General features: G+C 35.9%; 1 protein-coding gene across 2 annotated transcripts in view; it reads left to right on the top strand.

Annotated features, from left to right (window-relative positions):
* The window catches only part of EMCN (endomucin), a 103085-nt gene that overhangs the window by 34176 nt on the left and 44189 nt on the right, over positions 1 to 24720 (top strand). For both annotated transcript variants that reach the window (XM_003985140.5, XM_006930944.4), the window contains exons 2-4: positions 3665 to 3784; positions 9946 to 10023; positions 21217 to 21327. In XM_003985140.5, the coding sequence (XP_003985189.3) occupies positions 3665 to 3784; positions 9946 to 10023; positions 21217 to 21327 (309 nt within the window). The remainder of the gene's footprint in view (positions 1 to 3664; positions 3785 to 9945; positions 10024 to 21216; positions 21328 to 24720) is intronic.

Consider the following 24720-nt stretch of genomic DNA (forward strand, 5'->3'; position numbering starts at 1 on the left):
ATCTCTATTTTTATTTTTCAAACATAAATAGCTTTAGTAGATTGGAAATTTCCTTCAGAGCTCTAAGTCTATTTTATGGATGTTTATGGAGGGACACATTTTGTATGTGTATGTATGTAATGTATAAGACAAAATGATATTTTTTAAAGAAAAAAAACGGTGAGGTATTTTGTCTGCTTCCTCATCTTATATACATAAGGGCAAAACATCTGTGCATCTAAGTCACTTCTACCCCTGTAATATCACACCCTGTGAAAGGCAGAGCAGAAGTATGTGGCTTTGCATGGAACCACCTTCCCATGGCAAGATCTGTGGTGGGTAAGAGTAAAGATTCAAGGGGTTCCAGGTTAAAATTGCAACTGTTACTTCCCACTGTGTAGTGTGGGCAAGGTGCTCATCTTTTTTGAACCTCACTGTCTTCATCTGTAAAGTGCTGATCATACAAGTATGGGCACCACAGTATCTTTTTACGATTAAAGGAAACAATCCACAGAAAGTGCTCACATGGCACCTGGCACATAGAGACACTCAATACTTTCACAGGCTGTTTGTCAGTCTTTGCCAAAGGAGGGCATTCTCTTTGATGGACAGTCTGAAGAACTAATAACAAAGACATGAATGAGTGCTACTGGATTAAGAGTTTACTCAGGGAACTCAGTAGCCAAATGGGTTGAAGTATGGTAAGGAGGAAAAGCCTCCCAGTACCTCCCAATCTTACCACACAGTGGTTAAAATTTTGCCTGCTTTTAGTTTGCCTCAAGTCATTTTATGGATATGAACTCACTAATCTCACATGATGACTTCAAAAAGTCATGGACATTGGTAAACATAAAAATGGGACTTGCAGATCAGTTCGGTTAGGGCTGTCTCATTCTCTGCCCCACCCACTTCCCCATTGTTTTTCCTACAGTGGAATTTCTATTTGGTCACTTTCCATGGCTCCTTCTTAATAAAGATTCAAGTCCCTGGCTTGGTGTTCAAGGTCCTTTATGATCTAGCTGCCAGTATTGTACCAGATAAAGCCAACTATGCTCTTTCAGAGCATACAGCAATCCAACCAGATACAACTGTTTGCAAGGTGCTCAATCACCTCTGACTTCCCCTCCAGATGTTTGTCCATACCCCTTCTTCTAGCTATGTGGACGTGTTACTTACTCTTCAAGCCCTAGCTCCTATGTCAACTCATTCATAACGGAGTCCTTGCTCATGTCAACATGGTGGTCATCCTTTATCTTATAAACTCTTGCCCAATTTCTTGTCCGGTAGCTTTCAAATTTTTAGCTGGAATCACAGCAGGAAACATATTGTGCACTGACAAATGTTTTATTCAAATACACACACACACACACACATATACACACACACGTGCACAAACTTCATGAAACAATACTTACCCTCATTATCTGCAATATCACTCTAATGTTTTTTCCTCTTTTATTTGGCAAAAGCTCTGACTGTAATCTACTAACTAGATTTTAATTACTCTTTAATTATTTCATAACCTGCAGTTTGAAAAACACTGGTCTACACAACCCATACAGAATATCCTTGATTATTTATTGTGTGTAGGCATTATGTTCCTTAACAGACTGAGAGCTACTCATGGGTGATACCATGTGGTACAACCTAGAGTCTTTTATTAGATCTTATCATGCTTCCCATATTAGTTATGCAGTAACTGTTTATAGAAGCAAAAAATAAAGGGAAGAAGGAAAGGGGGAACGGAGGGAGGGAGGAAAGAAATAGGAAAAAATTCTCCAGGGATGTTGATTATACTCAGAGATTGAGATTGCTACTATTTAGCAAGTTGACAGGTAGGGATCATTTAAGTTATTTACAGGTGAATTTTCCAATCAAAGTGGAATGTGCTTCTTTGAATAACTTTCTTCAACTTCAGTTTCAACTTAGAAATGAGTGTTACATCAAAGATTCTGGGATGAAAAGAAAGGTAGAACAAAATGACTGACGGAGAAAAGATAACCTCACGCATGGTATGTTCCTTCTTCCTCCTGGGGGAAGGGGTTGAGACCGAGGGTGTGAAGTGCACCCAGAGGTGAAAAAAGCTTTTGACTTGACTTCTGTAAAGCCTGTGAAAAGGCAGTTCTGTCATTCCTGAATGTGCTGAACAAATCTGTATGTGTTGAATACATCAAGCAATTTCTGTGTACTGCCTATAAACAAAGTCAGTGCCGAGTGCTAACACTTCCAAGCACCTCAAGTCTATAAAATGAAACAGGAAGTGTATTCTATCTCATGACACCTGAAATATTGCTCACAACTGTGCAAGATTATTGGTTTTTCCCAGATTCAAAGAGGAAAATCTTGGATGAAATTTAAATTTGAGAAGTCAATGTATTTACTGCAATGACATACCCAGTTTGACTGGCATTGAAACTTGTCTTTGTCACTCGAAGTCCATACTCTTAACTAACATGCTATACTATATATACTCTATACAGACGAAGTAACAGCACAGAAACAATGCCTTCCATGGACGTGAATACTTTGTCCAAGACCTTTATACATTTTTGTTTGCTATTTTCTGATCTTTAACACGACAGTGACTGTATACAGACAAGACCAACAAATGCAAGATTAAAAGGATTCTATAAATGCTAACAAATTCAATAATATTGTGTAAAACAAATATTTCCATAAATCACTGAGAATTAAGTTCTATATACTTCACTTCGAATAAATAATATTCCAATGAAAATTTACAACTTACTATTAAATATTGACTTCTATTGCCAAAAGGAATTATTAAAACTAAATATGTAATATACCTAATAATTATCACCCTCATCTTTGTGACTTTGATTGTTGCAATTTAGAGAACTAAATCATTTAATAAATAAAAATAAATAATAAAATGTATGGTCTTTCTTTAAAAATTTTTTAAAAATTAAAAATGAAATATATTTTATTCCTTTGGAATGTTTATAGAAAAAGAGAGTGGAGGGAATGCTTTATATCAAGAAGAGATGTATGAATACAGACATTTTACTACTTAATAATTCCAGTGTTCTATGAAAATATTTAGTAAAACATCCACTGCCCAGAGAAAATCCATTTAATTAGTTCATCTCACAACGTTAGTGAAGTGGGCTTAAAAATACTGTCAGATTTAGTGGTATCTGGGTGGCTCAGTCGGTTAAACAGCCGACTTTGGCTTAGGTCACGATCTCACAGTTCATGGGTTCAAGCCCCACATCGGGCTCTGTGCTGACAGCTCAGATCCCGGAGCCTTCTTTGGATTCTGTGTCTCCCTTTCTCTCTGCCCCTCCCCTGCTCATGCTCTGTCTCTCTCAAAAATAAATAGACGTTAAAAATTTTTTTTAAATAAAAATATTGTCAAATTTCAATTTATACATTTATTCCTCCTAAGTGTTTCAGGAATCATTTTGTTTCAGAGCTATAGACTGCTCCTGCCGGCTCTCTTGAAAATTCACGTCGTTGGTGAGAGGCAGGCGGAGTTAGTGAATGAATATTGAACTGAAGGCTGAATTCATTACAATTAGAAAATTAATTTCAAATCCATGCCCTGCTGACTGGGTTAGCAGCTGTATACATACAGTTTACTTTGCTTAAATATACTAGTGTTATTTGGCAAAATAAATTGTAAACTTCAATGCAGCTGCTTTAACGTAAGCTATTTTTTCAGGTGTTAACAACACAATCACTGGTGTATTACCATCAACTCGTGCAACAGAAATATCTGTATCAACATCAAGAATAATACCAAATCCTGTTTTGGAATCAACATCGGGAGCGTCTCCTAAAGGTAGGATTAGCAATTAGTGAAATTTATTCTAACTGTAACAAATAAAATTAGTAGCATCTACATAATCTGATCGCAGAAAAATAATTTGATGTGCTGTATCTATTATTATGAAGGTCTGTGCTGCTTCAGTCTTTTGAAACTTACGTGTTATTTTGGGTTGCATACAGAGCCCTGAGATGGCAGTGGGCTTCTTTGATGATATTCTTTTGGATCGTTTCCTGTTTGAAAATAATCCTATTGTGAATGTTGCATACACAAAGTTTATTTTTAGAAAATAAAAAAGTTACCATTTCCTTAGTCATAAAAATATGTTTCTAAACATTCCAGTTGTCCACTTAAGCAGCACAGTTAACAAGGTAAAACTGTTTTAATAACAGATTGATCTGTTAGTTGCATAGGGCTGACGATAGATTTAATTTGTAAGGTTCGATAGCAATGCTATCACTATTTTTTTTAAGTTTATTTATTTATTTTGGGAGTGAGGCACAGGGAGAGAGAGAGAATTCCAGGCCCCACACTTGCAGCACGGAGCCTGACCTGGTACTCAAACCCACGAACTGTGAGATCATGACCTGAGTTGAAATCAAGAGTCTGCTGCTTAACCAACTGAGCCACCCATGCGACCCATGTCATCATTATTGTTAATGTACTGAATGACACCTGGGCAGCAGGTGTCATTTATCATTTATCATTTATCATTTATCATTTATCATTTATGGGCAGAAATTCCAGTTAGAATGCTAAGGTCAGAGGAAGATCTGAATCACACACCCTAATGAGGAGATGAATGAATTTCTTTCTCGCGTCTTTTTCTCACTTCTCTACTTACTCTTCATTTTTCATTCCAAGACCAAATTCAAGTACATGTAGAGGACATGAGGGCTAGTTCACTGGACTTAAAAGGGATGGTGATCCTCAAAGAAAAAGAGTATGATGAATATAGTCCACTATTTCTGACATGTGCAATTCTAAGATGAAACCAAACCAATTCTTCTAGAACGTCTCTACCAAACCAGGAGAAAGCATTGCACAAAGAGGAAAGCACAGTGGATTTTATCCCCAGAATGTGGTGCAACCTTTATTGCCAACCAAGGGAAACTCCAAATGACACAGTCAAAAAAACTAGGGTTCATGAAGCCTGCAGCCAACTGCTGCACAATAGATTTTTTATTTTATTTTTAAAAATTGTTTCAGTCCTATGTTCTCGAGGCTTAAGCAGAGGCATTCTAGAACTTTGACAAAGTGTAAGTATTTGTTGCTTCTCTCTGTCTTTTTCTGTCACTCTTTCTGTGAGTTGTCAGCTGAGTTCTTGACATAAAATTGCACCAATGCGGTAAAAGCGTGTTATTTTTGTTATCAATAACATCCCCTAAAAAGTACCAATAAAGAGAAGGTAGGTGCTGACATTGCATGCGGACTCAAAAGGTTGAAGTTTTACAATTTTTACATGAACTCCTTGGAACTCACGCCTTCCCAGTGAGAGGATTCCTAACCCATTCCTCAGTGACCTGTGGTGGTTAACAATGTCCAAATAACACAACGACTATGTTAAAAGGCCATGAAAGGTCAGAGGTGAAGGTTTCAGTGAAGGAATTCAGGCAGAATTGTCATTTGTGACCCCAGAAATGCATCTTTCCTTTCAGGCTGGGAAGGGAAACTCTATACCTACTCATATACTTAGGAGACTATCCTAATAACTTCATCACTGGAGGATCCTGTAGGGGACCCTGAAGCCCCTTGTCTGAAACAATTCACTTGGTAAAGCACTTGAAATCAGATACACACACACATACACACACGTACATATCTTTCTCTTTATTTCTCTTCTTTGGACACTTTGATTGCTGTATATTACTCAGTTAACAAAAATTAAACTCTAATCTGTGTTCTTCAAAAGTTCTCCCACATGCCCTTTAAATTATTCATATTCAATTGTACAAATTGTAATAGGCCAGTGAAGCCTTTCTTTTTATTACTTTTTATTATAAAAATGTCTAGATGTACCACAAATGAAGAATACTATAATTAATACCCATTTGCCCAACTACCAGAATCAATAATTATCAAGATCTTATCATATTTGCTTCATAGTTTTCTTTCTCCTCCTTCCCTCCCTTGTTCCCTTCTATCTTCCTTTCTTTCCTTCCTTTTCCTTTTTTTCTTTCTTCCTGTTTATTTGTTTTTTGCTATTATCTAGTGTTTTTAAGGAAATTCAGGCTTTTTGCCATTTTTCTTCACACACTAAACGTCCATCTCAAAAACTATGGATGTTTTATTGTAAAACTACAATATCACTATCAAATCCACCAAATTAATAATGCTAATGCCTCAGTTGAATCTAATGTCTATTTAGAGGGGTTATAAGGGTTAAAATCTAGTAACCATGGATATGGCAGTAGGAGAGAGATTAAGGGAAGGAATGAAGTCCATCGTGGAGTCTCTCAGGAAATCAGCTGAGAAGGTGCTGGCGCAGAAGAGAAAAAGAAAGAAAGGCAGGCTATGATGTCTATAATCTACTCTCTAATTTGGTTATAAGAAGCAGAAAGTCCAGCATGGTAGTAGGGACCAGTGGAGACATCGGTCAGAGGATGGTCCATTGTGCTTATAGGAAAATGAGGGAACATGGACAAGGAAGACAGATAAAGGAGCTCCTGTTTGTCTGGCTTATTTGATCACCACTTTTGTATTAAAAACATGGGTTGGTTGGGCTGTGTGCCAATATATATATTTGGATGGAGATATATATATATATATATATATATACACACACACACATATATATATATACGTATACACACACATATATATATATACGTATACTGTGTGCCAATATATATATTTGGATGGAGATATATATATATATATATATATATATACACACACACACGTATATATATATATACGTATACACACACACACACACACACACACACACACAGGATATTGCCCATGCTGATAAAGGTAATGTAATTAATACAAAGATAATGTAAAACTTGTTTCAAATTCTCATATTCTAAGTAGTGTATCAGTATATGTGGCTTCCTGACTTCAGGCTTGGGAGGAGTTTAAATCTGGGGGAGTTTTATACATTGTTTCATCCTCCACAACAACCATAAAAATATTGGAAAAGTGTATCTATGATAAAATGATTCTAGTCTACTTTCCTCATGGGCACCATGGGCATTTTAGACACGATAAAAGTATTTACCAAAAAAAAAAAAAAAAAGCAACATAGAGAAGCTTTTTTTTTTTCCTTTTAAGGCCTCCCAAGTCAGATTTTCTTGCTTAAAGGTCAAAAGGTACCTGATTTAATAGTGCTTATATCTATCTAAAGCACGTAAATTTTCTTTCCCTTGACAATGGCAGAAATTTTGCCATTAGAGAAGTGGAATATGTGCTAGTGAGATAGGCACTCTTGCAACGACATGGCCACAGTGGCAGAGGTGACGAATGGAGCTTTGCTTGGAGGAGGGCTTGCTTTCAGAGGCTTCCCGAGTTAGAAAGATGGGACCTGATCTCTTCCTAGATATGTACCAAGTGCACTGCCCATTTTGCTCAAAGGCCGAGTGGCCAAAGTTAGAATCAACATTTGGCCGGCACTGAATGCCATCATCATAAAATCAACTTCCAAGATACAAAAATAAACCTGAAATTTTATTCTTAAAACATGACTGTTATTCAGCTTGATTTTTAAAGCACTTAAGAGTCAAACATTCTTTAATTAGCTGAATTAATTTGTCAGCACTAATAGTTCACATTTCTGATACTTAATAGATGTTCAGTTCCAACTGAGGTCAGTAGAGGGGCCAGGTAATTTTGGCCATCTCTTCCGTATAGCGTGCCAGTTATGGTGACGTTTATGATGGACGTCCTCTCTAGAACCTGACTACCATAAAACTGGAAAGAACAGACTGTATGAAAGACAGTCTTCTAAGCTTTCTTATAATATTGGGGGCAAAAAAAGGTTTGGGTACCATGTTTTTCTCCATCTCTTCCTTCTGTTCTCCATTGTCTTTACATTCCTTATTGAGTTTGAAGTGGAAATGACTTACCTGGGATATCTTTGTACAAATATTTTTGTTTTTTTCCTTTTCATGGAATTTTGTGGTGGTCAAACTGACATTTGCTTTTAGTTTATACTCACAAGATATAAAATGCTTATAAATTAGACATTTTCTTTAAACCCTGATGATTTTTACAATAATAAGGATGCATTTATACTTCAGAATTTCAACACATTTAACACATAAGAAGAATTTTATTATAAGTTATATGTAGATTGCATATTCATATTTGAAAGTGGATATTCATACACTAACAATAAATCTAAAATAAATTGTGCTCTGTTTTGCTATAGAGTTACATTGATTAGTTACAATGATCACGCGCATGATCACAAGATCACTGTTCACACACAAGCTCAGGAACACCAGAAATGGATAGCCATTTACCTCTTGGTTTTCCAAAGACCAAGGCTGAAACTGAAGCCAAACAGATTTGGGCTGAATGTGTGGGCCAAAGCTCAAATTTGTTACACATCTTCCCTCTATCAAACATGAAGTCAGGATAGCTATTAAAAAAGGGGGGGGGGCAAGGTCCTCAGAAACACAAGAATTAGGCACACTTGATACTTTTTCTGTTTATATTCATGTTATTGTTATATGTGTCCTAATTATTTCCTGTAATCTTCCCCATTCTTGAATTTTCAAGCGATATATGAGACATATACCAGTGAAACACAGGAAACAAGGTGACTGTAAAAATTCAAGTCAGCCTCTTATTGGTACCAAGATTCCAAGACTGGTAGTGATGAACTGAAAACCAAGGCGCCACCCTGGCTAGAAGGGACACTTCATTTATATCATTACATCTTTATTTTAAGATGGCATTGTGTGAGTGGGCAATGCAAAATCCCAAACCTAGCTTTGAGGAATAACATTTCCTTTGTTGGTTTCTTCTTTTAAAATATAACCACCTATTGGGTGTAGAAGACTTTGAGAAACTCTTAAGTGCTTCACCAATCTCCATGTTATAGTTCACAGAATCCACCTGTTACAGCCACTTTCCATTTCTATAATAACCAATGTCCTCTAATAAGTGGTGAGGACAGAGGGGCAGAAGACAAATCCTTCACCCCCTGCTTGGAGGCGTGTGTCCACAGTGTTCCTCCAAAGGTCTTAACTTCCTTGTCATTCCTTAGTATTTTCTGATATATAGCTCCAGCCAGCTTAACCTTGACAACTCTCTTCTGGATGGGTTTTAAAGTGTTAAACTGTCCAGAGCCAAATTTTTCCTCCCCTCCCCCACCAAAACAGTGCGCATTCTGGGATTTTATATATGCCACATAGTAAAAATGGAACATTATGTCCTAATCACAAAAGGGTATCCTAACGTGTTTTAAGAAGGGAATGTTGACAGTTATAGGTGTCAAACTGTTAAGTCGTATTCACTACTTAAAGAGGATCTTCGTCTTTTTTTGGTCCCCATGTCCTGTATGAGTAGCACCTTATCTGAAACATTTACTACTTGTCTACCATATGCCAGGAATTAACCTTGATACTACTCAGATTAAAGAGATGACTAAGAGTTAACTACTGCCTTCAAGAATCTAGAAATGGGTCTTGCACCCATTTGATTGGGAACTCAGTGAATATTTCATAAACGGACAAATTAATTACAATAGTTTGCAAACTCCTTTATGATTTATGTAATTTGGGAAGTTCCAATGTCATAACTAAATCAGCAAAATGAAATGTAATTCTGGGTGGGATGTGAAAGTTCTATTGACTAGGTTATTTTTCTCTTTAGGAAAAAAAAATAATTTTAAAATATTTGTTTTTAATATATATATTTAAAGATACCCAAGTAACTATCTGCAGTGAAAATTTGCTTTAGGGGCCTATCACAGAAAAAATGTGTGTGTGTGTGTGTGTGTGTGTGTGTGTGTGCTTTCACTGGGTCATCCCAGTTTTCAGCACTTATATTCCTTATTTCAGACAAAAGGAGAGAGAAAGTAGAAAATTAAAGATAGGCAAAGGCTGACCCAGTACCTCTGCAGAGGGATTGTAGTTCACCTCCAGATTTGACTGACTTTTATTTGTTCCTTGGCAGGTGAGATGAAATTGTGATTAATAATAATGTCATCTATCTTATCAAACTAGGAACAACAAATAAGGTATCCTTAAATTCATCTTTGCTGCCCACACTTTCTTCATTAACTACAACAATTAAAGATGAAGGTAAGTAGTCATCATTTTCAATCACTTTTCTTCCATTAGTATAATTCATATACCATAATAGTCACTCTTTTGAAGTGTACAATTCAATGGTTTTTAGGATACTCACAAGATTCGGCAACCATCACCAGTATCGAATTCTGGAACATTTTTTATCACCCCATAAAGAAACCCTATATCTCTTACCAATCACTTCCCACTTCCCCCTACTTCCACCCTCCCCAGCAACCACTAAACTACTGTCTGTCTCTTTGCCTATTTTAGAAATTTCATATAAATGGAGTCCTATTGTATACGATCTTTCGTGTCTGACTTTCACTTAGCATAATGTTCGTAGGTTCATCCATGCTATAGCATTTATCTGTAGTTCATTCTTTTTTGTGAGTGAATAATATTTTATGGTATGGATATACCACATTTTATTTATTAGTTAATGGACATTTCAGTTGCTTCTACTTTTTGGCTATTATAAATAATGCTGCTATGAATATTCTTATACAAGTTTTTATGACCATATCTTTTCATTTCTCTTGGGGGTATGTATCTTAAAGTGAAATTACCAAGTCACATGGTAACTCTACGTTTTAACTTTTTGAGGAACTGATTTCCCGAGGAGCTCTACAATATGACAATAGCACCAGAAATGTATGAAGGCACCAATTCTCCACTTTCTAATCAATACTCGTTGTCGGTCTTTCTCATCATAGCTATTCTAGTGCATGTCATTGTGGTTTTGATTTACATTTCGCTAATGACTAGTGACCTTTTTATCTACTTGCCAACCATTTGTATATCTTCTTTGGGAAAATGTCTATTCAGTTCCTCCTTATTTTTTAAAAATTGGGTTTTTTTTATTTGAGTTGTAAGCATTTTTTAATATATTTTAAAGACTAGAGCCTTATTGGGTAGACAGTTTACAAATATTTTCTCCTACTCTGCAGGTTGTCTTTTCATTTTCTTGATGTAACTTCTGAAGCACTATAATCTTTAATTTTAAGGAAGGAAAATTTACCTATATTTTTTTCTGTCATGTAGGGAAGGTAAATCTGTACCTCTACCCATTTTAGGTTTTCAGCTGGGACTCTTTAACAAGAAGACAGGTTAACAAGATAAAAAACAAGATAAAAAATAAATGTGGACAGCACACATCACATGAGAGGCCTCAAACAAAGAGTAACTCAAAGCAGTTGCTTAGAATTTTGGCTTATATAGCATCTTTAACAAAGAACAACAAGTTCGCAGCTAAATGATTGTACCAAAGAAAGTAGTTTAGGCTTCCAAGGGTGGAAAACTAAGGGAGGGTAAATATATAGAAGGAAATTGATTGACTTTTTTTTTTGAGACTTTTTTTGAGAGAGAGAGAGAGAGAGAGAGAGAGAGAGTGTGTGTGTGTGTGTGTGTACACCATGCAAGCATGCTCAATTTGCAGGGGTCGGGGTGGAGAAGGAAAGGGAAAGAGCAAGCACCATGCCCAGAACAGCCAGCAACACAGGGCTCCATCTCTCCACCCTGAGATCATGACCTGAGCCAAAATCAAGAGTGACACTTAAGCAACTGAGCCACCCAGACACCCCAGTAAGGTTTATTTGCAGATTCCCTTAGTGCCTTTTCTGGGCTGATAAAAGTCTGTCTCCAGTAAAAGGAAAATATGTATCCTGCCCTTAGCAGAAAACCTTTTTCTGCATTGGCTGCCTCTTAATTGGCTGCAGTTTAAAATAATTTTTATGCCAAAGAGGCATCTTTCAAGGTGACATATTCTGGTTTCCTTCCACCAGTGAGGTCAAATCTAAGAAACCATTGCTCAACTCAAGGTCACAAAGATTTATACCAATCGTCTCTTCTAAGAATTTTATAATGTTAGCTTTTCCATTTAAGTCTTTAATTTTGTATATGGTGTGAGGTAGGTGTCCAGCTTCATTCTTTTGCACACAATTAACCAGTTGTCCTAACACCTTTTGTTGAAAGGACTATTCTTTCCCTATTTGAATTGTCTTGGCACTCTCAATGAAAATCAGTTGGCCATAAATGTATGAGGTTTCTTTCTGGACTCAAATCTGTATCTGTTTCTATGCCAGAATCATACACTTTTGATTCCCATTTGCATTAAGTTTTGAAATCAGAAAATGTGAGTCCTCCAACTTTTTCCTTCTTGTTCAGCGTTATTTTCACTATTCTGATTCACTCGAGTTTTCATATGAAACTGAGGATTAACTAGTCAATTTCTGCAAAATGTCAGCTGGGATTGTGATGGGGTGGCATCAAATCTTCAGATCAAGTTGCGAAGTATTGCCATTTTAACAATCTTAAATCTTATAATCTACAAATACAGGACAACTTTCTGTTTATTTTAGGCTGTCTTTAATTTTTTTATGATGTTTGTATTTTTCAACATAGAAGCCTTGCATTTCTTTTGTCAAATTTATTCTTAATATTTTATTCATTTTCATGCTATTGTAAATGGAATCATTTGCTTAATTTTGTTTTTGGATTGTTCATTACTACTGTATAGAAATACAATGTATTTTCATATACTGATATTGTATCTTGCCATCTTGCTTAATCCATTTTTTGGTCCTAAATTGTGCATGTGTGTATTCTTTTGGATTTTCTACACACAAGATTTTACAAATATAGTTTTACTTCTCCTTTTTCAATCTAGATGCTTTTTATTTTTTAATTTTTAGATGCTTTTTATTTTATTTTCTTATCAATTTGCCCTGGCCAGAACCTCCAATACATCACTGAATAGAAGTAGTGAGAGGAAACGTTCTCGTTTTGCTCCTAATTATAGGGAATGCTTTCACCATTAAGTATGATGTTATAGTGCATTTTTCATATATGCCCCTTATCAGGATGAGGAAGCCCACTTCTAGTACGAGTTTGTTGAATGTTTTTATCGTGCAAAGGTGTTTGATTTTGCCATATGCCTTTTGTTGGCATATTGAGATTATCATGTGATTTTTATCTCTTATTTTCTTAAGATGCCATATGACATTGATTTCTACATGTTGAACCAACCTTGCATTTCTTAGATAAATTCCACTTCACCATGGCATAAAATCCTTTCTATATATTGCTGGATTTTTTTTTCAACGTTTATTTATTTTTGGGACAGAGAGAGACAGAGCATGAATGGGGGAGGGGCAGAGAGAGAGGGAGACACAGAATCGGAAACAGGCTCCAGGCTCTGAGCCATCAGCCCAGAGCCTGACGCGGGGCTCGAACTCACGGACCGCGAGATCGTGACCTGGCTGAAGTCGGACCCTTAACCGACTGCGCCACCCAGGCGCCCCTGCTAGATTTTATTTTTATCATTTTGTTAAGAATTTCTGTGTCTAGGGGGTGTCTGGGTAGCTCTGTGGGTTAAGCATATGACTCTTGATTTCAGCTCAGATCATGATCTCACTGTTTATGGGTTTGAGCACTGTCAGTGTGGAGCGTGGTTGGGATCCTCTCTCTCTCTCTCTCTCTCTGCCCCTCCCTAGCTCACACTCTTACTCTCTCTCAAAAATAAATAAATAAACTAAAAAAAAAAATTTTGTGTCTATATTCATAAGAAAGAAAAGTTTGTGATGTCTCTGCATAATTTTGGCATCAAATTAACACTAGCCTCATAAGATGAATTAAGAAGTGCTCCTTCCTCTACTAACTTTTGGAAGAGTTTATGAGGAATTGATGGTAATTATTGTTTAAACATGTGGTAGAGTTGACCAGTGAAGCCATCTAGTCCTGGGTTTTTCTTTGTGAAAGTTTTTTGATTACTAACTCAGTCTCTTTTTTCATTACAGGTTTATTCAGATTTTCTTTTCTTAACTCAGTTTTGGTCATAGTTGGTTATTTCCTGGGAAATCAGATTTTTCCCATTTCACTTAATTTATATAATTTGTTAGCATACAATTGCTTATTGCATTGCCTTATAACTCTTCTTATTTCTGTCAGGATAATAGCAATATGTTCACTTTCATTCATGATTTAGTAATTTGAGTCCTCTCTCTTTTCTCTTTGTCAGTCTAAGGCTTTGTCAACTCTGTCAGTCTTCCCAAAGAACCAACTTCTTATTTTATTAATTTCTCTATTTCTTTCCTATTATCTATTTTATTTCTCTTCTCTCTAATCCTTATTATTTCTTTCCTTTTATTGGCTTTGGGGTTAGTTCAATCCTCTTTTACCAAATTTTTAAGTTGGTAGAATGGAATATTAATATGAGATCTTTCTTCCTTTATAAAATAGATGTTTACATCCATAAGATTCCCTCAGTGCTACTTTCACTACATCCCATAAATTTTGGTAGGTTGCATCTCCATGTTTGTTTATCTCAAAGTATTTTCTAATATCCTTTGTTATTTATTCCTTGGCCCATTGGTTATTTAGTTTATTCTTAAGTTTCTACATGTTTATAAATTTCTTTCTATTACATTTAAAAGAAATTTTTCCTCTTCGGTTTTTTTTTTGTTTTTGTTTTTTTGTTTGTTTTTTGTTTTGGAGAGAGAGAGAGAAAGAGGGAGAGAGAGTATGCATGAGTGGTGGAGGGGCAGAGGATAAAAAAGAGAGAATCTTAAGCAGGCTCCACACCCAGTAAGGAGCCTGGCCCAGGGCTCAATTTCATGACGTTGAGATCATGACCTGAGTCAAAATCAAGAGTCAGACGCTTAACGAACTGAGCCACTTGGGCTCCCCAAATTCTTTTTTTTTTCTTTAAAAAAATAAATTTTTTAGTAATCTCTACACCCAACGTGGGGCTCGAATTCATGACCCTGAAACCAAGAGTTGCATGCTCTACCGACTAAGCCAGGCAGGTGTCCCCTCTTCAGTGTGTATACTACCTATCAGAAATTACTTCCCTTAAGCATTCAATTTTAAAATTTAATTTAATGTAATTTTAAAAATAAAGCATATGTAAACTATCCTAAAGTATATTATAGATATCCTTGTCTCTATTAGGCAGAGTATAACAAGCATAACTTGAAAATGCTTTGCAATTTGTTTTCAAAGTACCATTTTTATAGTTGGTAGTGCATTTGGCTCTTGTTTTTAAGAAATGTATTATCATTTTTTAGTTTATTTTTAAATTGTTATTTAATTTTTGTTATTTGAAGATGGAAAACCTGGGTTTCCGAGATGTTAAATGACTTAACAAAAGAAGCACAAAATTATAGTAACAATTTGCAATTTGAAACCTGATACTTTAGTTTCAAGTTTTTCTTTCCATTTAATTAAAAATTCATAACCAATTATTTCTTAATGAATTGGTATTATTATTTTAATCTCAGTTATGATACTTGGCTTTTAAACAGTAAGTGCCTCAGGTATTAGTAAGGTTTATGTGGTTTTTTGTTTTGTTTTGTTTTGTTTTGTTTTGTTTTGTTTTGTTTTTTTCTCTCTGCACATAGTCACCAAATTCTATAACTTTAACTTTTCTCTTAAGGTTTTGGTAAATGTTCTTGTTCTTTCCCTGCTCTCAGACTTGTTCTATCCCTGCTGATATTGCCAGCCTGCTATGGATGTTTATTTCCTTTAAGTGGCAAACACACATATACACATGCACACACACCTATATAAACACACACAGCAAAATTGTTAGAATTGTGTTAAAAAAAAAAAAAAAGGAAATACATCCAAGTGAAAGGCCATGTTCTTGCATAGAGTGTAGGTTCATGAACACCTGAATTTCACAATAATGGTGGATCTTGTTATTCCTGCCTACTCTGAAATTCCTCATCTTGCTTTTAGTGTGGATAGGCAAGGTTACCATTTTACGACCCTCATTACTAAGTAAGACAATTGTTAATTAAGGCTTTTTTTTCACTGGCAGAGATATTTCCATGTAAAATTTTATGAGGAAGCCCAAAATGCCAATATACAGAATAGTAGTTGAACTGCTTGTTTGAAGCAATGTGGTGGTGGTATATGTGGGATTTCTACCCATTTTTCTCTCTTACTGCTAATGGGAGTCTGTGAGGCTTCCGCACTGAGCCCTTAGGGCTTCAGCAGTACGGTCAAAAAAATTACTGAAACAAGGCATTATTATGTTATTTAAATGCCATTCACAGTAAAATTTAAAAAAAAATTATGCATTCTAAAACCAGAAAACAAAGCAACTCTTTTTCTCCCACCATTTGACAGGGAGTCATCCCATTGGTAATTGTTGTGGGCTATAGTTTTCAAAAGGGCAGCTCAAATATCCCAAAAGCTTTTAAGAGTCCCATAAACACTGTTGCCAATTATTCACTTATGTGTAAAATCAATAGATCTGAGAAATGAAGGAGACGCCTCTACCAATATTTGGTCTGGCTCCAGGAAACACTATTAAAATAGACTTTTTTTAAGTGGAAAGTCAATATCTACTTATTAATGAAGTCTCTAAGGAAGAGCAGGGGCTCAAAAAGAATCCCAAATGACTGGATCCCTCCGAGGTCACGAAACCACTGCAAACCACGTGATTTCTGGGGTATGTAAACAAAGAGCCACTGTCAATACAAGTAAAACTTTGTACCTGGCCTGGGATCAGCCCCAAATTCCCATATGAACTTCACTTGATAACTGAGTTAGAAAATGAATAGATCTGAAGACGTCTAAACATTCTCTTAGCCAAGGCCTGAGTGTCAGAGAGCTCTCGGTAGTACGCTCTGGTCCACTTTCCCTGGGGTTGTACCCAGGTCCTGGTTGGTCTAGCAAGAGGGAAAGTACTGGTAAACGCGCACTTTCAAGGGGCCCTTCACACATACCCTTAACCACAGAACAGGAAACACAAAATTCACATAAAAATAAAATTCTCTCCTCCTCTTGTCTCCCACTGAAAGCTCTAGTCCTACTTTGCCTACACATTCCTCTACCATCACCATTTTGTTCTCTTCAGAATCTTTGGAATTCCCTTGTAGCCTGGCTCCATCCTGAAGCACTGAAAGAGATACAGTCTGAGTTCTCTTTGAATTGCTCAGGTGTTTGGCCTACACCCCTTCACGTTTTTTTTTTTTTTTTTCTCATGACATCTAAATTTATTTACATTCTGAGGTATTCCTTTTCATTCCAAAGAAAGTATCAGAAGATCTGAGCAAACTCTTAGGAAACCTTTTCTTCAGTCTTTGACACTGCTTTGATGCATCTCCATAGGACCATTGGTATAAATATTTAGGCCTCTCACAGTCTTTACATGAGTGGCTCTTTCATATTACCCCTAGAAGTCACGTAAATGAATCAAGACATTACTTTGGTTAAGTTTATCCAAGACTACCCATGTTGCCATGGTTACAGAATTTCTATGGAGTGCTAGTCCATAGCACATCCCTGGAAATGGAGATCCTTGGGCAATTGCTTTAGAAAAGACTACCCTCCTAGGGTTTTGCAATGCACAGTAACATTTATTTTAATCTTAGTAATCCTATCAAAAAGACATCCATTTGGCTTTTTTACAATCTAGGCAGCTCCAGTTAATTTGACTACAAATGTTTTTTTCTTAAACATAAAACCAAATTAACATACCATGGTACTAATATATTTAGCATACGTTTTAATAAATGCTAACTTTGTCAAAAAGCCCCTTATCTTATATTCTATTTCTGAAGACAAAGCGACCACACAAGAAGCTTTTGCTATGTGCATTAGAAAAAACAATACTGTAATTCAAATTATATAATTCCAAAGGAATAACGCTGCTTAATCCCATGCCTTGCACAATTTAACTCCATAAACTCTCTCTTTCAAGTCGGTCTGTTGTAAACACACCCTAAATTCCTAATATAATTAATACTCATATTTGTTGCCTTCTTCCCAAAAGTTAATCTCACAAAATATACAAGACGAATCTCACATTAATATTTCAAGGTAATTATAAAATAGCCCCAATCCTTCACATTCATTCTGCTCATTTCTAGCCAATGGTTTTCACTTAATGGTATGGTTGCAGTGAAGGTGTCTTCCCTACTCTTACGCTATGGTATTGATGCAACTTTCTCAGGCTTCTAGCATCGATGCAACTTTCTCAAGCTTCTAGTGTGTCAGACTCTTCTTATTCCAAGTCAAATACAGTTGTAAAATTCTTATAGTTTGTCTTTCATTCATTCTACCTATACCAAAGTTTTAAGACTTAAAAGGGCATGAATTTCAAAACAAGTCCTAAGAGTAAAGTCAATACTATTTTGATATCACAATTTAAATTAGTATTACTCAATGGGAATGCAAACTGGTACAGCCACTCTGGAAAACAGTATGGAGGTTCCTCAGAAAACTAAAAATAGAACTACCCTATGACCCAGCAATTGCACTACTAGGCATTTATCCACGGGACACAGGTGTGCTGTTTCAAAGGGACACATGCACCCCCAAGTTTATAGCAGCACTATCAACAATAACCAAAGTATGGAAAGAGCCCAAATGTCCATCGATGGATGAATGGATAAAGAAGATGTGGTGTATATACATATATATGTATATATAGCGGAGTATTACTTAGCAATCAAAAAGAATGAAATCTTGCCATTTGCAACTATGTGGATGGAACTGGAGGGTATTATGCTAAGTGAAATTAGTCAGTCAGAGAAAGACAAAAATCATATGACTTCACTCATATGAGGACTTTAAGAGACAAAACAGATGAACATAAGGGAAGGGAAACAAAAATAATATAAAAATAAGGAGGAGGACAAAACAGAAGAGACTCATAAATATGGAGAACAAACTGAGGGTTACTGGAGGGGTTGTGGGAGGGGGGATGGGGTAAATGGGTAAGGGGCACTAAGGAATCTACTCCTGAAATCATTGTTGCACTATATGCTAACTAATTTGGATGTAAATTTTAAAAAATAAAAAATAAAATTAAAAAAATTAATATTACTCAAGCTAAATAAGGTTTGTCAAACCGAATACATAGAATATCACCTAGGTTTACAGTACAATTTGCACCTGTAGATCAAAGATACATAGTGTTATCTGGGGGAAATGACCAGACAGAAAAACTAGAGGACAGCAAGCCATATCGGTTAAAAGAACAGCCTTAAGATTAGTTTCATTTTTCTGAGATGGCAATCACTTTTTGGCAGGAGTCCAGAATCTACTATGTGAGAACTCCAAGTGCAATTGGAAAAATTTTCCGAACAAGATGTTAATACACGACTGTGATTCTCATATCTTTTTTTTATTTTTAATTTATTTTTAATTTATTTTTATTTTTTTTAAAGATTTATTTTTTTTAATTTATTTTTTTCAGTATATGAAGTTTATTGTCAAATTGGTTTCCATACAACACCCAGTGCTCATCCCAAAAGGTGCCCTCCTCAATACCCATCACCCACCCTCCCCTCCCTCCCACCCCCCATCAGCCCTCAGTTTGTTCTCAGTTTTTAAGAGTCTCATATCTTAATAAATGTAGGTCACCCATTTTCTTCTCTCTTGAGACTAGAATTTGAGACATCTCAGTATACTAGGAAAATTTCAAAATTTATGGCTGTGGCAGCATTTGTCTCTGCATCTTTCCTTCTATTTGTTTTAGGTCCACCATGTATGTTTAAAAACATTGGTTACCTTTAAAGCATTCAAGATTCCTTCCATGGCCTACATGACACTGTGTAATTGACAACCTGTCCTGTGTTAAGTATGGGCTCTCATTCTACCCTCATTTGTGATGTATATTCCACATCAATAATAGGCAATTCTCAAAGCAATCTCTTTGGCATTGTATCCCCAGATATTCCATTATTCTCCTCTTTTCTTTGTATTTTGCTAATCAGCCAGCCTCCCATATCTTTCTTAAATATATATTCTCTTTACCATGTCCAAGACTTTTGAGTCTGTCTTATGCTAGGGAATTCTTTAGGCCATCAGGATAGCTGTTTCATGGCTTTCTATTTTTAACTTGGAAGAAGAATTCTTCACCAAATATTTCTAAAGAGGAAATCCTGTTCCAATGCTTTTCAAGAATATGTTCTTGGAGTTCTAGTGAGGAGCAAAATCTTTACCCCACATATTCCTTCTTCATTCTCGAGTGTGGAGTTCCTGTATTCAGGGTGATCTTTTGTACTTCCATGCTATCACAAACATCAATTTCTGCTACAAGCTCTCTCTTTACTTTCTCAAATATTTATCTGTCAATTTAATACTTTAAGATTCCTCTGAAGTTTTGCCCATTTCAAATCTTTCTTTACCATATGCAGTGTTAATGCTATGGCCTATATTTGAATTTATATTTATATTTTGCTGGCATACCAATTCCTGAAGCCTCCTTGTGTGAAAACATATTTGCCCAATGTCTATGAGGGCTTCTTGCAAACTATCAATTTCTCCAGCATGAATCTCTCAACTGCATTAAAAATTTGCATTACACTATAGATGCTTGCTGCCATAGAATGGAAGCTGATTGGCAATTGAAAACAGCAGTTCAGCCTACCTTGTGAAAGAAATCTATTAAACTGATTTCCTCCCACCTCCAGCTACCATCATATCTAGTTAACTCTAAGCACGCACTAATCATCATGTCTGTCGTTTCTTCACTAACCCAATGTTCTCCACTTTAGACTTTGAAAAGACTGAGGGGCATTCATCATTTTGGTTTTATAATATTTGTGTAAATATAAATTTTTTCAAATAGTCATATTCCAGTGTTATTTTGGTAAGTTCAGGTTACCTTTCCTTTGTTGTTAATTCTCCTTCCCCTTCTGCCAAAAAAATGTAAAGTTTATTCTATGTACTTCCTGTTATCCCTTTCCTGCTGTCTATTTCACCCACCTAAAAATTCTTTCCCAGACAGCATGGGAACTACCATCTTAAACTACTTTCTTTCTTTCTTACCACCTTTCTTACCACCCCCTTTCTAGGGTAGCTGAGTGATTAACTTTTGCATCAGAAAGGCTTGGATTCAGATCCTGCCTCTCTTCTGTTACAAGTTACATGAAAATGGGGAAGTTAACTTTTCTGAATCTCATATGTTAAAGAATGATGATAATTATTACTTCATTAATAGGATTACTGTTCTGTTCAAATGAGATAACCTATAGCAGACATAGAGAAGAGTCTAATATTCCTCCATTTTCTTGATGTAATTAACTGATCACCAAAAGGTACTCACCAAAATGTTGAATTTCTAAATCTTGATCAGAAGACTTTCAGTAACTAAAGTTCAAGTTGTAACTGGATTTTAATATTAATGCTAATGAGACTATTTATTGGTTATACCCCTGATGGCTGCTTATCCTTTTACATCATTAGGAAACACAACCAAGGATGTCAAGAAGAGTGAGTTCACCACTGCAAATGCAACGGTGACAAATCCTCCACTTTCCAATGCTGCTTCAACATCACAGAGTTCCCAACACAAGAGTAAGTGTAAAAATTCATGCTGAAATGTTAAATTTGTATGTTGGATAGCATTAAATTCAGAACATTTTCCAACCCACAACTACCGAAGAACCATGCCCCCACCTGTCTTATCTGGTCTCTACCAAATTGGACAACCATTTGGCAACTTGGCTTTGTACCGTGATACTTTATCCCTCCATAGCCACAAATGGGTGGGTGCCAGGAAAGATCACTTTAAGGCCAAACAGTAATCTATGATATCCCCTGACACAAAGCACAAAAAGTGACCTTGGCAACAAATTAGAAAACTTTGATGAAATGGGAAAATTCTTAGAAAGAAACAAATTGCTAAAATTGACTCAATAAATAGGTAGTCTGAGAGGATATAAAAACAATTAAAGATATTGCATTAGAAATTTTAAATGGTCCCATGAAGAAAACTTCAAGCAGGATGGCTTCAATTCTGAATTCTATATTCAAAAGAAATGATACCATTCTTCCCAAATCCTTTCAGGAAGAGGAGGAAGGAACACTACAGAAGTAATTGAGGCCAGCTTTATCCTCGTACCAAAGCTAGAAAAGAATGAAAAGAAAACAAAATCAAGTAAAGAAAACCAATATCCTTCATGAACATTGATGCAACTATCCTTAATAAAATAGTAACAAACCAACTTTAGCAACATACAGAAAGGGATAGAAAACATAAATAAGTGATTTTCATCCAGGAATGTATGACTGGCTTATTACATGAAAATCTAGTAGAGCAACGCACTATATTGGTGGAGTCAGTAGATGCAGAAGAAGCATTTGACAAAATTTAGTACCCACTTTTAATTAGAAATTTCAGTAAACTAGAAATAAAGTGTAATTTCCCCCAACTGAAAAGGGTATCTATGAAAATATCATCCTTAATAGTGAAATATTTCATGGTTTCCTCTTAAGATCTTGAACACAGCGAAGAGTCCATTCTTTTCAAAATTATAACCAAGGGTCCTAGATAGGACAATAAGGTGATGACAGGTAGGTAGGTAGGTAGGTAGAATAGATAGACAGATAGATAGATCCATTCATACAGATTTGAAAGGAAGAAATAAAACAGATTTTCTTAGCATACTATATCATAATTTATGTAGAAAACCAAAAAATACAGAAACTACTAAAGCTAATAGAGTATTTCCTATCACAAGATATAAGAGATACAAAAATAAACCATATTTCTGCATGTTAATAATGACAATTCAAAAATAAAATTAAGGGAATAGTGACATTAACAAAAGCACCAGAAAGAATAAAATATTTAGGAATATTTTTAATAGTAGAAGTGTAAGATTTGCACAATGAACTATTGTTCTGCGAGATATTAAATATCTAAGTAAATGGAAAGATATTACATATTCATGGATGGAAAGACTCAATATTTTAAGTTGGCATTCCCCCCCATTGATAAATATTTGACTAATTTATTCAATTCAATTCCTATCAGAATCACAGAATCACAGCAAATCATTAGAAATTGATAAGATGATCCTAAATAATATTTGGAAATGAAAAATACCTAGAATAGCTAAAACTATTTGGTCAAGGAAGAGCAAAGTTGGAGGACTTACATAAGCTAACTTCGAGCCTTACTCTAAAGCTATAGTAATCAAGACAGGTGTTTTTGAGACATTATTAATAGTAACAATATTCATAATAGTCACACTGGAAACAATTCAAATGCCCACTAACTGGTGTGATGGAATATTCCATTGGTTTTTCCATTTGAAATGGGTTTGGATTATTCTAAAACAGGATATCCATACAATGGGCTACTATTCAGCAATTTAAAGGAACAAATTACTGATGCATGTGGTAATACCATGAACCTCAAAACCATTATGCTCAGTGAAAAAAGCCTTTTAAAAAACACCACATATTGTATAATTCTATTTATATGAAACATCCAGAATAGACATTCTTATAGGGTCAGAAACCACATAAGTAGTTGCCTAAAGCTGGAGGTGGGACTGGGGATTGACTGCAGAAAGTCCCAAGGGAGTTTTTTATGTTGAAAATACTCTAAATCTGGATTACAGTTTTGGTTGTACAACTCTATAAATTTACTGAAAATTATTTACTTGTATACTTAAAATGAGTGAATTTGGTTGTGAATTTCTTTATAAAACTTTACCTAAAAATAAAAGGAGGGGCACCTGAGTAGCTCAGTTGGTTAAGTGCCTGACTCTTGATATCCGCTCAGGTCATGATCTCATGGTTCATGAGTTCAAGCTTTACGTCAAGGCTCTGCTTAGATAGTGAGAAGTCTGCTTGGGATTCTCTCTCTCTCCCTCTCTCTCTGCCCCTCTCCTGCTTTCTCTCTCTCTCTCTCTCAAAATAAACATTAAAAAATAAAATAAAATAATAAAATAAAAACAAAAGGAAAGAAAATGTTGAGCTAGTCTAATCAAATTTACTTTCTGTGTAACCTTAACTAGAAAACTCAAACAAATGGAAAAGTGATTAGCTGTGAAAACTGAAGCAGAAAGGTTTCAACAGAGTGAGTCTGAGACAACCATGACGACTCCTGTGCATACCTATGGCATAAGCAAACAGATGGTATGAATAATAAAAATTGATAGGGAAGAATGGAGAGAAGGGATGTGGGAGATGAACAGACCCCATGAGCAAGATTAAGTTGTTCGTGAGAAACAGAGAGAGCGGCAAGACCTAGAGCTCCCTTGAGCTTAGACAACTGTCTAGCTCCAACCACATATATCGTCACTATAAGCACTTCCCAAATCCTGGCCTCCATGGTGTGAAGTAATTGGTATCTTTATTCAAAATATCCTGACTGGAAAAGCTAGTAATCTGCCATAACAGCCTTATCACACACCATCCATTATAAACAATAAAGGCATTCTTGGCATATCCATAGTCCTTAATAAGAAACAGCTATAGATGACTTACAGTCTCCAAGTCTCTTCTTGGGAGATCTCTATGGTAGAAGGACATGGCAAGTGGGATGTGCAAGGCCCAGTACATCAGGAACAGGGGCGCCTGGGTGGCTCAGTTGGTTAAGCATCCGACTTCGGCTCAGGTCATGATCTCACCGTTCGTGGGTTCAAGCCCCGCGTTGGGCTCTGTTCTGACAGCTCAGAGCCTGGAGCCTACTTTGGATTTTGTGTCTCCCTCTCTCTCTCTCTCTCTCTCTCTCTCTCTCTGCCCCTCCCCTGCTCACACTCTGTCTCTCTCAAAAATAAACATAAAAAAAAAAAATAGAAACACATCGGGAACATCCATTTTCCCATTATATTGAATTCTCTTTAGCATAGCATAAAGGAAGTTATATAGAAGGAGCCTAATTTCATACCATAACTGTGAACTAATGGTTTTATTTAATGAGACAATTTCCACATAGAGGAATTTGAAGAGAGG

This window comes from Felis catus, chromosome B1, assembly GCF_018350175.1.
Source record: "Felis catus isolate Fca126 chromosome B1, F.catus_Fca126_mat1.0, whole genome shotgun sequence".
Classification (NCBI taxonomy): domain Eukaryota; kingdom Metazoa; phylum Chordata; class Mammalia; order Carnivora; family Felidae; genus Felis; species Felis catus.